This window comes from Macaca thibetana, chromosome 15 (genome assembly GCF_024542745.1).
Source record: "Macaca thibetana thibetana isolate TM-01 chromosome 15, ASM2454274v1, whole genome shotgun sequence".
NCBI lineage: Eukaryota > Metazoa > Chordata > Mammalia > Primates > Cercopithecidae > Macaca > Macaca thibetana.
In genome coordinates, this window is record NC_065592.1 from 27,013,655 (window position 1) to 27,028,556 (window position 14,902).

The 14,902-nt window shown below is 44.6% G+C and overlaps 1 protein-coding gene across 2 annotated transcripts in view; it reads right to left on the reverse strand.

Moving 5' to 3' along the window:
• Positions 1-14,902, reverse strand: part of SNX30 (sorting nexin family member 30) — a 125,103-nt gene that overhangs the window by 63,856 nt on the left and 46,345 nt on the right. For both annotated transcript variants that reach the window (XM_050761022.1, XM_050761023.1), the window contains exon 2: positions 9,764-9,955. In XM_050761022.1, coding sequence (XP_050616979.1) covers positions 9,764-9,955 — 192 coding nt within the window. The remainder of the gene's footprint in view (positions 1-9,763; positions 9,956-14,902) is intronic.

A 14,902-nucleotide genomic window follows, 5' to 3' on the forward strand; every position in this document is an offset into this window, starting at 1 on the left:
ATACAAAAATTAGCCAAGCCAGGTGGTGTGCACCTGTAGTCTCAGCTACTCTACTTGGGAGGCTGAGGCAAGAGAACTGCTTGAATCTGGGAGGCAGAGGATGCAGTGAGTCAAGATCGCACCACTGCACTCCGGCCCGGGCGACAGAGCGAGACTTTGTCTCTTAAAAAAAAAAAAAAAAAAGTAAATACAGTCCCCCAGGCTGGAGGGCAGTGACACAATCATAGCTCACTGTAGCCTCAAACTCCTGGGCTCAGGCAATCTTCCCACCTCAGCCTCCCAAGTACCTGGACTACAGGCACATGCCACCATATCTGGCTGATTTTGGGGGCTTTTTTTGTTTTTTGTTTTTGTAGAGATAGGAATCTCACTATGTTGCCCAGGCTGGTCTCTAACTCCTGACCTTAAGCAATCCTCTGTCTCAGCCTCCCAAAGTGCTGGGATTACAGGCATGAGCCACCACAACCAGGGTGTAAGACACTGCTGTTTTGTGGCGGGGCGGGGGGGTGGGTTTGAGACAGTCTCACTCTGTTGACCAGACTAGAGTATAGTGGCATGATCTTGGCTCACTGCAACCTCCACCCCCCAGGTTCAAGTAATTCTCCTGCCTCACCCTCCCAAGTAGCTGGGACTACAGGTGCCCACCACCACACCCAGATAATTTTTGTATTTTTAGTAGAGATGGGGTTTCACCATGTTGACCAGGCTGGTCTCAAATTCCTGACCTCAAGTGATCCACCCACCTCAGCTTCCCAAAGTGCTGGGATTATAGGCATGAGCCACCATACCCAGCCTGTTGTTTTAAGGGAAAATCAGAAGATACAAAATTAATTGTACATAACGATTTCATTTACGCTAATACCTGGATATTAAAAATTTAGAAGACAAATTTAAAGCTGATAATAAGAACTGTTCTCTTTATATTCACCCTTATTTCCAAATTTTATACCATTCTCATACAACATTTTTATAGTCTCACACACACATAATGCTCATTTTTTAAAAGCTCCTTTAAGGACATCAGGAGCTTAATACAGCAAGAAAACCTTGCTTGATGCTTCGGAAAGCAATAAGGTAAAAAGTTATCATGAAATGGATGCTCAAGGCCAGACGTGGTGGCTCATGCCTGTAATCCCAATACTTTGGGAGACGGAGGCAGGAAGATCACTGGGTCAGGAGTTCAAGACCAGCCTGGCCAACATGGTGAAACCCCATCTGTACTAAAAAAACAAAAATTAGCCGGGTGCAGTGGTCCACGCCTGTAGTCCCAGCTACTTGAGAGGCTGAGGCAGGAGAATCGCTTGAATCTGGGAGGCAGAGGTTGCAGTGATCCGAGATTGCGCCACTGTACTCCAGTCTGGGTGACACAGTACGACTCCGTCTCAAAAAAAAAAAAAAAAAAAAAAAAAAAAAATGGATGCTTGAGTACTCTCTGACCCAGTATTTATTTTACTTATTTTTACCACAATTTGTTCTAGAAAATATATAGTGATAGGTAAAATACGATCAAATGACATAAATTAGAAGTAGGTGAAAAAGATAAAGAAAAAACAAGGACAGAGGGAAAAAGTAGAGTCAGGAATGAGGCTAGCAAAACACACTCACAATGAAACACTGCACACCAGCTAAAATTGGGCAAGAGACATTACTTGGAATTTCTGGAGAGAAATACATTTATAGGACTCACAGTATTCATAAAACAGGCAGACCAGTAAAACTCCAAAGATAAGTTTGTAGTAAATTTTTCCTCCGTGAAATTCAGGACCTAACTTAGGAAAATTTAAAAATATACATTTATCTCTATTTTTGAATACCCATAGTAAACAAAACAATTTTTTTAAAAAGAACGAAAAGCAGGCTGGGCGCAGTGGCTCACGCCTGTAATCCCAGCACTTTGGGAGGCTGAGGTGGGCGGATCACGAGGTCAAGAGATCGAGACCATTCTGACTAACACAGTGAAACCTCGTGACTACTAAAAGTATAAAAAATTAGCCGGGCGTAGTGGTGGGCGCCTGTAGTCCCAGCTACTCGGGAGGCTGAGGCAGGAGAATGGCATGAACCCGGGAAGCGGAGCTTGCAGTGAGCCGAGATCTCGCCACTGCACTCCAGCCTGGGCAAGAGTGCAAGACTCCGTCTCAAAAAAAACAAAAAAAAAGAACAAAAAGCATACGCACACAATTCCATAATCAGAGACAACCACTGCATCATTTTGTTCTATGTCTTTCCACATCGTGTGTCCACAATGCAGAATGTCCAAAGATCACAAGGTCATGGACAAACACGTCCAGTCAGGTCTAAGAACAGGTGACCAAGCACAAGAGTCATAGTCCAGAAGACTCATTTTTGCTAACCTGGAAGTGTAACACCATCACTCCACGTGAATACATCCCTGGTCAGCTCCAGACATCCCTGGCATTTTTTTTTTTTCCTTTGGAAGTTCAACATTTTAGAAGACCCAGCACAGAATCACAGTCTAATTGGTCACCCAGCAGGGCACCCCATCTATTGGGCCTCACTCACCCTATCACATAAGGTCTCCCGTTATGCCCCAAGAGCTGACGTGCTCAACAACTGTGGCCCAGGGTCTTTCTGAAGAACGTCCATTTGATCCAAAATTTACAACTGACTCACTCCAGAGAGACGTGGTCTTTATCAGAAGTGCCATCTGCCCAGGCCACAGCTGGGTCTTAAGAATTGTAGGCTGGCCGGGCGCGGTGGCTCACGCCTGTAATCCCAGCACTTTGGGAAGCCGAGACGGGCGGATCACGAGATCAGGAGATCGAGACCATCCTGGGTAACAGAGTGAAACCCCGTCTCTACTAAAAAAATACAAAAATTAGCCGGGCGTGGTGGCGGGCGCCTGTAGTCCCAGCACTTTGGGAGGCTGAGGCGGGCAGATCACGAGATCAGGAGATCGAGACCATCCTGGCTAACACAGTGAAACCCCGTCTCTACTAAAAAAATACAAAAATTAGCCGGGCGTGGTGGCGGGCGCCTGTAGTCCCAGCTGCTCAGGAGGCTGAGGCAGGAGAATGGTGTGAATGTCGGGGGCAGAGCTTGCAGTGAGCCCAGATCACGCCACTGCACTCCAGCCTGGGTGACAGAGCGAGACTCCGTCTCAAAAAAAAAAAAAAAAAAAAAAAAAAAGAATTCTAGGCAACCCCCATCTCCCAACAAAGGGATCTCTTCCCTTATCAAACAAAAACCAGCTAGTCCCATTCTGCCTCAAAACCCCACTGCCCTGAGAATGACAATTATAGAGGCTTCCAGCTCTTCATCCTCACGCTCCTCTGCCTTCCTTTCTTCCGACATGGACTTCCACTTATCTCATTCCTCTCAGATCTTTCTGCCAAGCTCTCTGGAAGACCCATGCCATAGTTAATAAAGTCCTGTCGTTCTTCTGCCCATTCAAATTCTGAAACCTGGCTCTCCCTGAGAATGGGGCCTCCCTGCCATTGGTCCCGCTGTGAGCTGCTCGCATTCCACATGCCTCACCCAGCCCACAAGGCCAGGAGCTGCTGCTGACATGCTCCTCGTTCCACACAGCCCCGGACCACCATTCCTCCCCCACCCTGTGAAAACCCTTCTGATGTTCGTGCCATCCAGTGACACACTTCCTCTACCTCTCCACACAGCTGTCATCCACTGACAGCTCTGCCATTTCTCCTGATGCCCTGAAGATTCAAGCAACTGGCTCTCAGGCTTCCTTTCCAAGTCCTTCCACAACCTAGGTGCCCTCGAGATCCAGGTGGCTCACACACACAACACCAGCCTCTAAGCAAGCAATGTCTCCTTCCATTCCACAGCCTCTCCCCAGACTGTCACCAGGCAGAAGCCCACACATCACCCTCTAAACGGCATCCCTTATATTTCATGCTCTTCCACTTCCCAAAATCCCTGGTTTCTCAGCCTCTTGGGACCTAAAGTTCCTAGACATTCCATCCATTCATGTCTTTACTTCCTTCCTTCTTCACTCAGCATCTGTTCCATGGCCCAGAACTTCAATCACTTACTTACAGCAATATCTAAACGTTCCCTCTGCACTGCCCATTCACTTGCTCTACCAGATCTGGGCATGTGGGCACACTGCTGGAGGAGAAACAAAATCAAGCAAACACACGGACAGACACGATACATTCTACAACGAGACCCTCCAACATTGCCAGGCACTCTTTTCATACTCCCTTAAGTCAGCTCACTCCCACATTGTCCGAATCATTTATTAAAAAGCCCATAAAAGTGTTGAAAATTTCTAATCCCCAATTCAAACCACCCCCACCTTTAGAAGACTTCATCATCTATTCAGAGAGAAAACTGCAGATATAAGCAAATAACCCCTTAACTTCCTGCCACAAAACAAACTTCCCTTCCTTCCCCACAAACAATGGAAAAAGAACACCGCCCCTTCAGTGGCAACTCTAGCTTCCTCCGCCTTCCTGGGAGCCTCCATCCTACTCTCCAATCTTCAACCTAATGCCTTCTTCTCTACCAATACTGGGCAACTGGCACTTAAACAAGTCTCTTTCATCCTTAAAAAGAGCAGCAGCCCCCACCAAAAAAAAAAAAAGAAGCTTCCCTCTCCCTCAAACCCACACCCATTTCTGACCACTGCTCTCTATGCTCGCTTTCATTGCCTAAATCCTAACACTCTTGTCTTCTCTCTCACCCCTCACTCACTCTAACCCACTTGGGTTCTGCATCACTACACCAATGAAACTGCTCACACCACAGTCAGCAATAACTGTGTCATTAAACTAACGTCCACTTTGCATTGTACATAATTCAGCCTCTAAGCAGCATTTAGACTCTGTTGACCACTGAGACATTTAGAAAGAGGAACTAGTTGGGGTGTTATGGCTTTTTTTTAATACTCCACTGGTAATGAGGCTAAACACAAGAAAACAATAACCCCTGAAGGGAGTTGAAGGATTGCCTCTGTTTCCTCACCCTCAAGTCTATTTCTGTATTGTCAGTTTCAACCACATAGGCCACGCTACTGGACCACAGTGTTGGTTATCAGGGCCATCCCTCTCTTGAAAATCATGTCTTTTGGGCTGGGCGCGGTGGCTCACATCTGTAATCCCAGCACTTTGGGAGATTGAGGCAGAGAGATCACCTGAGGTCAGGAGTCCTGTCCAAAATGGTGAAACGCCATCTCTACTAAAAATACAAAAATTAGCCAGGCATGGTGCTGTAATCCCAGCTACCCAGGATGCTGAAGCAGGAGAATCACTTGAACCCGGGAGGCAGAGGCTGCCGTGAGCTGAGGTCATACCACTGCACTCCAGCCTGGGCAACAGAGCAAGACTGTCTAAAAAAAAAAAAAAAAAGAAAGAAAGAAAGAAAATCATGTCTTTTGGGCAAGATTATTAATATTTATTATCTCTAGAATCAGAGAGACCTGGACTCAAGTTCTAGCTCCACCACCCATGAGTTGCATGTCTTTGAGCAATTTTCTTAACATCTCTGTCTCTCAATTTTCTCATTTGTAAGATAACAGTATTTATATCTACTTCACTAAGTGTGAAGATTAACTGATAATATATGTAAAGCATTTAGCACAAAATAAATGAGGGCGCATCCATACAATGGAACACTATTGCACTCTTATAAACAATAGAATAAAAGCATGCTTACTGGCATTTCCAACATAGAAAGATGTTCACAATGTATTAAGTGAATTGGCAGTATACAAAACACTCAATTTTTGTAACTGGATGAAGAAAAGTAGTATAGAAAGTCACCAACGATTATTTATTGCTGGTGAGCTTATAGGCATTCTTTTATTGTTTTAGGTTACTTGCACTTTTTTTTTTCTATAATGAACATACATTACTTCTTTAACATAAAAATAAAAGTTTCAACTGCAAAAAAGTACAGTGCATGGTAAGTGTCCAATAACTAGCTGCTGTTATGATGTTACTTTCTTGGAGTCTGCAGAAAAAAAGAGCCAGAAGCTGCCTGCCCTAAGAAGGCCTAAACTGGCTCTCTACCACTGGGGAGACAAGATACTGGTACCTTAGATTTGGGTGGATAATTCTTTGCCTACATTGGCTGTCAGCCCTCACTCATTTTAGCTCAGGCAAAAAGAGCTCTGTACTTTGTCCAGTCCTGGTCATCAGGAATCTGAATTAGGACTAGAGCATCAAAGCCTTAAGGTAATAAAGCAAAGCATTTGAACAACCTTGTCCTCTGACCATTAACTTTGTTTGAGGACCTCAGAAGTGGAAGGCCCAGGACAGGGTCACGTGTTGGGATCCCATGTTCCTCCTGTTTGTCCTCTTTCTCTCATTCTCACACACCCCTATGATATCCTTCAATACAACTTCAGAAAGAAGCCTCTGAATGCACCACCAAAATATAAACCCGGCGTCACTATTAGAAACAGGAAAAGAAGACAACTCTCGTTTGAGATCAGAAGTGAAAGAAATGATAAAAAGTAAAACTCAGTTCTGCAACAAGATTATCGAGGTGCTGGCATCACAGCCAAGTGAAAATGTGCTGCTAGAACTTGGAAAACGTTACTCTAAGGCATTTAATGACTTACAGGAAATCAAGCCCAGGAGAAGGGACAGAAATAAGAACAGACAGGGAAAAAGATAGGGAAGGAAAGAGAAGAAGCACAGGAAAGACTGGTGAGTTGCAGCTGCGCGTTGGCCTCTGAATCAGTTAACGGCAGCCCTGCAGTATTTGCATTCTGGGGCAGAAGAACCAAGAAGCCAAGGGAAAATGTCACAGTGGGCAAGCACTGCTGTGCCAGCAAGGCGGTCACTTTGTCATTTGGCTGTTTACAGTACCAACTCAAAAAAAAACAGGCTTACCTTTCACTGACTACAGGGTAAAAAATAAGGCCACCCTAGAAAAAAATAAACAAATGGATATAATTCCTGGAAATATGTATATTAACCTAGGTCCTCTGAGGAAGTAACATATGTAAGCATCTAGCCCAATGTCTGGGCTAGGCGCCCAGTGGTTTAGTGGGGTAAGACTGTGCGTGTGCACACGTACATAGACAAATCTTTACATGCAAACCTGGTGCAGAAAACAGGGTAGTAGCCCGACACAGTGGCTCACGCTTGTAATCCCAGCACTTTTGGGAGGCCCAGGCAGGCAGATCACCTGACAGCAGGAGTTCAAGACCAGGCTGGCCAACATAGTAAAACCTCATCTCTACTAAAAACACAAAAATTAGCCAGGCATGGTGGCACACACCTGTAGTCCCAGCTACTCGGGAGGCTGAGGCAGGAGAATCCACTTTAACCCAGAGGGCGGAGGTTGCAGCGAGCTGAGATCGTGCCACTGTACTCTAGCCCGGACGACAGAGGCAGACTCTGTCTCAAAAAAAAAAAAAAAAAAAAAAAAAGAAAAGAAAAAACAGAGTAGTAACATCAAAAAACTGGAGAAGGCTTAAATGTCCATCGAGAAAAGACATTATATAATTATTGCATAAATAATTAGGCAGAGATTGAAAGAGTAAGCTAGACATGGTCATATAGAACACAGAAAGGTCTTCAAAAACACTATAAAATGGAAGGGAACGTTGGAAAGCAATATTACACCAAAATCTGAATTATATACATTCTAACTATACATGTGTGTGAATGCAAATGCAAAGAAAAACGACTAGAAGGACACACAGCAAATTTTAGCCACGGTTGCTTTTGGCAAGAAGGACAAGCTAAGTAAGAAGGGCTGAGGGAGGGTCCCTGCTTCCACTCTGTATATGGCCTTCAGCATTGCTTCTTTTATTTTTTCACAAATATAAAATTTTCATCCAATAAGAGATGAAGAAACACAACTTGAGTATTTTATTCCCTGCTTGTCTTCCCAAAGAATAAAAGGTACAGAACTTACAAAACTTTCAAAAATAATTTTTTTCTACAATGAAATAGAAAAAACACACAGTAAAAGACGAGAGACATGCTCATCAGAGCTCCTCTTAATGCCATCCATAAAGACACCATCTATTAAAAGTTCCAAAAATATCTGTAAATCACTCTTTGTTATGTGACTTGTTGGGGGGTGGGGTACCAAGAAATAGGATAGCTTCCTGACTAAACACTTTTTTTTTTTTTTTTGAGATGGAGTTTCACTCTTGTTGCCGAGGCTGGAGTGCAATGGCACAATCTCGGCTCACCACAACCTCCGCCTCCCAGGTTCAAGCAATTCTTCTGCCTCAGCCTCCGGAGTAGCTAGGATTACAGGCATGCACCACCAAGCCCGGCTAATTTTGTATTTTTTTTTTTAGTAGAGATGGGGTTTCTCCATGTTGTTCAGGCTGACCTCAGGTGATCCACCTGCCTCGGCCTCCCAAAGTGCTGGGATTATAGGCGTGAGCCACTGCGCCTGGCCTACTAAACACTTTTTATCCCAAAACATAAAGTGATAATATGAATTCTCTCCCTAGTAATGTCAATATTGTCATTCTTCCTCTAAATATGTGGCTTTCAACTGGTGGGGGGGGTGGGGTGGCAATCTTGTCCCCCAGGGAACATTTGGCAATGTCTGGAGACATTTTTGGTTGTCAAAACTGGGGACCAAGAGAAGGACACTCCTGCCATCTCAAGGATAGAGGACAGGGCTGCTGATAAACACTCTACAGGACAGCCCCCACAGCAAAGAACTCTTCAGTCCAAAGGGTTAATACTGCCAAGATTGGGAAACCTTGTTCCAAGACTAAAACTTTAATACTATTTTAAATATTCAAAAAATAATTTTCATAAGTAACAAATGATACATTAAAATTATTCTTTTATAAGTGGAATTATGTAAAGAGTATGGTTTTAAAAAATTAAAATATAGGCTGTACAGTCCTACAAATTCAAATTAGAATCCTGGTTACCAACTTTGTAACTTTGAGCAAGTTATTTGAACTTTCTACCTCCATTTCCTCAACTGAAAAACTGTAACTAAAGGATATAAGTTTTAAGACTGTTATGATCTTGGCTGGGCGCGGTGGCTCACGCCTGTAATCCCAGCACTTTGGGAGGCCGAGGTGGGTGGATCAACTGAGGTCAGGAGTTCGAGACCAGCCTGGCCAATAAGGTGAAACTCCGTCACTACTAAAAGTACAAAAAGTAGCGGGGCATAGTGGCACACGCCTATAATCCCAGCTACTCAGGAGGCTGAGGCAAGAGAATTGCTTGAACCCCGGAGATGGAAGTTGCAGTGAGCTGAGATCACACCACTGCACTCTGGCCTGGGCAACAGAGCAAGACTCTGTCTCAACAAAAAACAGAAAAAAAAACCCACAAAAAAACTGTTATGATCTTAAGTTAATCAATCAATTAAATCTCAACACCTGCCCATTACCTATTTGATACATACCAGAAAGACAGTAAGTATTAGTTCCTGTCTTCCCATTATTCCTCCTCCTGCTACCATCTATCCCACCTAGGCCAAATTTTATTCATGGTCTCATCACAGTGATTTAGGTTGATACAATGATTCATAAATTTCAGAAGTAATATGATATTAATATGTTAAATAGTATCACGGTAAAAAATAAGTGCAAGTATAGGGATTAAATGTTTATTTGAAAAATCTTAGTCATAATTTCTTCCTCATTCTAAGATTTAAAAAACTATTATATATAATCCTTTCATCTGAATTACACCTATTCTCTCAAAAAGCCACACCCACAAGTGTGATCAAGGTGAACAGAGTTGTACAATGAGAGGGAGAGCAAAGGCAAAATTCACTGAGGTAGACCCCAATTCCCTGAGACCACTCAACACAGGCATTCTGTAACACAGGGACCTACTTTGGTGGTGATCCTATAGGTGATGTAGGTCTCCATCGTACACACATGCTTCTTGGGATCATCGACTATAACGAAGAGATCTCTAGTCTCACCATCAATGTCATCATCAAGCTGAAGTCTGTTGAGAAGGGAAGATGAAGAGGCGGGACTTGAAGTACCTGCTGGAGTACCACCGTTGGGCAAAATGAGATCCTAAAAGAAGAAAAGAGTACCTTAAAATTAAATGAAAACACACACAGGAGAATATCAGCAAAAGCAGCTGGTTTAGCCAAACCGATAAACACTTCTAAAATCCAAAAATAACTTTTGAAACACCTGAGCCTCTCCTTACTCAGTGGTTTCTTGAGTGAACGAATCTTTTACGACCAAGAGAAACAAACTATGGTAGCGCTTTGAATCAATTTCATGCCAATTCATCTTTAGGAGGTGCTGGAGAAACCAACATGAGCAAGTAGTTCAAGGGCAGAGAACGTAATAGCCCCACCATCATCAAACCTCAACCTTCAAACTAAACAAGATAACTAACTAGGCCTTGTCAGTTTCACAGCCATTTTTTTTTAATATTGTAGGGACATAATTTATTAATTGGCTTCCTCCTAAGACCTAAAGAGTGAGGTCTGTAATTTTAAAAAAGGAAAGATCCCTATGAGTATACTCTGTTTCTCCCCCTTTCTCAAGACCACCACGTGGGCCCAGGTAAACATTAAGAAACCCGGCTGGGCGCAGTGCCTCACACCTGTAATTCCAGCACTTTGGGAAGGCCGAGGCAGGTGGATCACTTGAGGTCAGGGTTCAAGACCAGCCTGGCCAACATGGTGAAATCCTGTCTCTACTAAAAAAAAAAAAAAAAAAATACAAACCCCATCTCTACTAAAAATACAAAAAATTAGCCAGGCATGGTGGCGGGCGCCTGTAGTCCCAGCTACTCGGGAGGCTGAGGTAGGAGAATGGCATGAACCAGGGAGGTGGAGCTTGCAGTGAGCCGAGATCGCACCACCGCACTCCAGTCTGGATGACAGAGCAAGACTCCGTCTCAAAAAAAAATAAAAATAAAAAAATACAAATATTAGCTAGGCATGGTGGCGTGAGCCTGTAATCCCAGCTACTCGGGGGGCTGAAGCAGGAGAATGCTAGAACCTGGGAGGCAGAGGTTGCAGTGAGCCGGGATCATGCCACCGCACTCCAGCCTGGGCAACAGAGCAAGACTCCATCTCAAAAAAAAAAGAAAGGAGAGAGCAAGCACCTATAGATGTAAAGAAACTTAAGAGATCAACCAATTCCATTAAAACAAGATACAAAAAGATAAAGATTTTGAGATATTTAGGGAAATCTGAGTATCGATATTAAGGAATCACTGGGTATGTTAATGAAAGTATGATTTTACAAAATCTTCATCTTTTAAAATTATATACTAAAATATTTATGAATAAAATGAAATAGCATTTGCTTCAAAATAATTAAGGATGAGTAGGTGGGGATATAAATGATACAAGATGCCCAAGTTGATCACTGTTGAAGCTGGTACTTGCAAGTTCATTATACAATTCTCCTCCCTTTTCTATATGCTTAAAATTTTCCACAATGTTTTTAAAAGAGAGTAGTGGGTAGGAGGGTGGTCAGTGGGGCAAATGCCAGGAAAGGAAGGGAAGGATAGGTTTTTAAAATTATAGACCTCACTCTTTAGGTCTTAGGAGGAAGCCAATTAATAAATTATGTCCCTACAATATTAAAAAATAATGGCTGTGAAACTGACAAGGCCTAGTTAGTTATCTTGTTTAGTTTGAAGGTTTGGTAACAGAACAGAGCCCTGCCTAGCAGCAGATGTCAAGGCCTCTGAATGTCACCCTGGAATAACTGGGAGACAGAGACTAAAGAATATGGCAAGAAAGTGACATGACATCTTGGGAAGAGCCTTGGTGACCTGTGGGCCATCAGATCACAGGCTGAGGAGCAGAGGGTGCTTTCCTCATATTCTCTCCTAGCCACCACGTAAGAGAATGAGTTATGACCCAGCCACCACGTAAGAGAACGTACAGGAAATTAGAGGTTAACCTAGCAGTCACATCCATGAGCTCTAGCTGATGATGGGACATCTGGGAAGAGCAATGGGACACGGCAGAGGGAAGAAGCATGGCCTGGAGTCAAGGGCGATGTCACCCAACTTGGGGGGTAATGGAAAGTACACAGAAAAGGCACCTTCAACTCCCATTTCCACTGACCACAGATCATTTAATCATATACTTACGTAATATCAAAAAAACTGTAATTACTAAAAGGGTACCATTTTCACAGAAGGTACTCATGGCAATAGACCTACCCCCTCCACTTCTCTACTGCTATGCTTCTGACTACAGGGCAGATGGACAAGCTCATCAGCTGGGACGTCACACCTTCAGCAATCCCTCTCAGTGTGGACATGACTGCAGAGCCCAACTACAGCAGCAGCCACTGATGGGACTGCTTTTGCAATGTACTGGTACTACAGGACACACGGTGTCCACACCCCAGTGTCTGGGGATTTGTACGGGGACAACGCCTTCTCTGGAACTCCAGGATAAACATCATGTCTTGGTCATTTCAGTTAACATTTAAACACTGACCTCAGGCAGGATGCCACGCTAGGCCTCACAGGGGCCCTCCTTTACATTTTATCAACACTAGCACACCAGGCCTCAGAACAGCTCTGTCAGTGGATAGACACTGCACAAAAGAAAAGAATTCATGGCCGGGTGCAGTGGCTCATGCCTGTAATCCCAGCACTTTGGGAGGCCGAGGTTGGGAGATAGAGACCATCCTGGCTAACTCGGTGAAACCCCATCTCTACTAAAAACACAAAAAATTAGCCGGGCGAGGTGGCGGGCGCCTGTAGTCCCAGCTACTCGGGAGGCTGAGGCAGGAGAATGGTGTGAACCCAGGAGGTGGAGCTTGCAGTGAGCCAAGATTGCGCCACTGCACTCCAGCCTGGGCGACAGAGCAAGACTCCGTCTCAAAAAAAGAAAAAAAAAAAAAAAAAGGAAAAGAAAAGAATTCACAATCTTAAGGCAGAGATGCCAAAATCAGCTCAGACAGTGGTTTCCCACAATCCGGCCTGGCCTGATCTCAGCAGCCTCCTTTCTTACCACCACCTTCCACATCCAAGGGACCAGTTCCTAGGAATCACCCAGCAGTTGCATGCCCCTTATCTTTGCTGGAAAAGTCCCCCATCTGTTGTACATAGCATCTCCAAATATCTTCCAGAAATCTGCTTGAATCCCCTCTCCTTTAACACTTTCCTTGACCCACTCCCTGGTAGAATTACTCACATCCTTCTCAATACTTTGAAGACATCTCCACTGAAGCATTTTGTAGTTTTAATCATTTATTTATATATCAGACTTATCCACAAACACTGTGAGTCCCCAGTGACTGCAACTGTGCCTTGCTCATCATGTGTGTGCGTGCGTGTGTGTGTGTGACTGTATTGTCAGGGTGTGTGTGATTATCTGTCTCCCCAGGTTGGGTAGTGACTTCAAGCCAACTCCCCTCACATTTGCCCTGGGAACCTCAGCCAATAACCTTCCAGGAACAGCCCACATAAAGATCTGAAATGTCTTGGCCAGACACTACGAAGTTAGTTCTCGAACCAGTTGTTGGGGGTGAGGGAGGGGAGAGTCAATCAATCAGATCTTGTCACATACTCCAGATTCTTCCCTCCTAGGACTACGCAACCATGGAAAATCCCCCCAGTCCTCATCCCAGCGTGTTCCTTGGAATGTTACTTGAGACATGAGAATAGCAGACAGGCTACCGGGTCTGTTATCTCCTAAGCAGTGACACTGCCACCTTAGATGGAGATGGCACAGCCATACACAGTGCTTACTTCACCATACCCCATGACAGCCTCGTGAGGTTAGCAATACAGGTATCATCTCTGTTGACATGGAAGCAGACTCAAAAAAGTTAGGTAACTCGCCCAGATGTACAGACACTAGCATGTGCTGTGCCAAAGATTGAACCCAGGTGTCTGGTTCTTAGGCCAGGGTTTCTTCCCATGCTGAATCTCTCTTGTGTGTCTTTTTCCATCCCTAAGCTGTCTCTCATGTCTATTCTCTGGCCATAAATCCTTTAAGTAAATATGAAGCTTCTAGGGTTTTTGTTGTTGTTATTTCAAGGCAGAGTCTTGTTCTGTCGCCCAGGCTAGAGTGCAGTGGTGCGATCTTGGCTCAGCGCAACCTCTGCTTTCTGGGTTCAAGCAATTCTCCTGCCTCAGACTCCCAAGTAGCTGGGACTACAGGCGCATACCACCACACCCGGCTAATTTTTGTATTTTTAGTAGAGACAGGGTTTCACCATATTGGCCAGGCTGGTCTTGAACTTCTGACCTCGTGATACACCTGTGTCGGCCTTCCAAAGAGCTGGGATTATAGGCGTGAGCCACCGTGCTGGACCGAAGCTTCTGTTTTTAAAGCCAGTCAGGGAAAGTTAACTTTTTTTCCTTAGGGTCTTAATACAAGTTTATCCCAAAACGACTCCATTCAAGATAGGGTCCCCATGAGCAATGAATGTGGAGGGAAAGCATGTGCATCTCACGAGGCATGGGCAGAGGGTGAGGCGAACTGAATGACACAGGCTGCTTCTCCATCAGCATGCTCCCGCAGTGCGGTTTGCGACACAGAGATTTGAGCTCAAGAGCAGGTATCGGGTGGTGGCAGCACCTTTACGACCAACTTTTATCACCATTATGACCAACAGTTCCCTCCAGGAGAGGGAATTCCTTGGCTCAACACAAAAGCCTCCTGCTTTGTTTTTGCCACCCCACAGTCTGTTCTCCATGCTGCAGCCAGAGTTCTCCTTTAAAAATTTAAATCAGGCCAAGCGCGGTGGCTCATGCCTGTTATCCCAGCACTTTGGGGGAATGAGGCAGTGGGAGGATCGCTTGAGCCCAGGAGTTCGAGACCAGCCTAGGAAACATGAAGACACCCTGTCTCTACAAAAATTTTAAAAATTAGTCAGGCATGGTGGCACTCACTGGTGGTCCCGGATACTCGGGAGGCTGAGGCGGAAGGATCTCTTGAGCCCGGAAGACCGAGGCTGCAATAAGCTGTGACCGTGCCACTATACTCCTGCTTGGGCAACACAACAAGACCCTGTCTCTAAAAA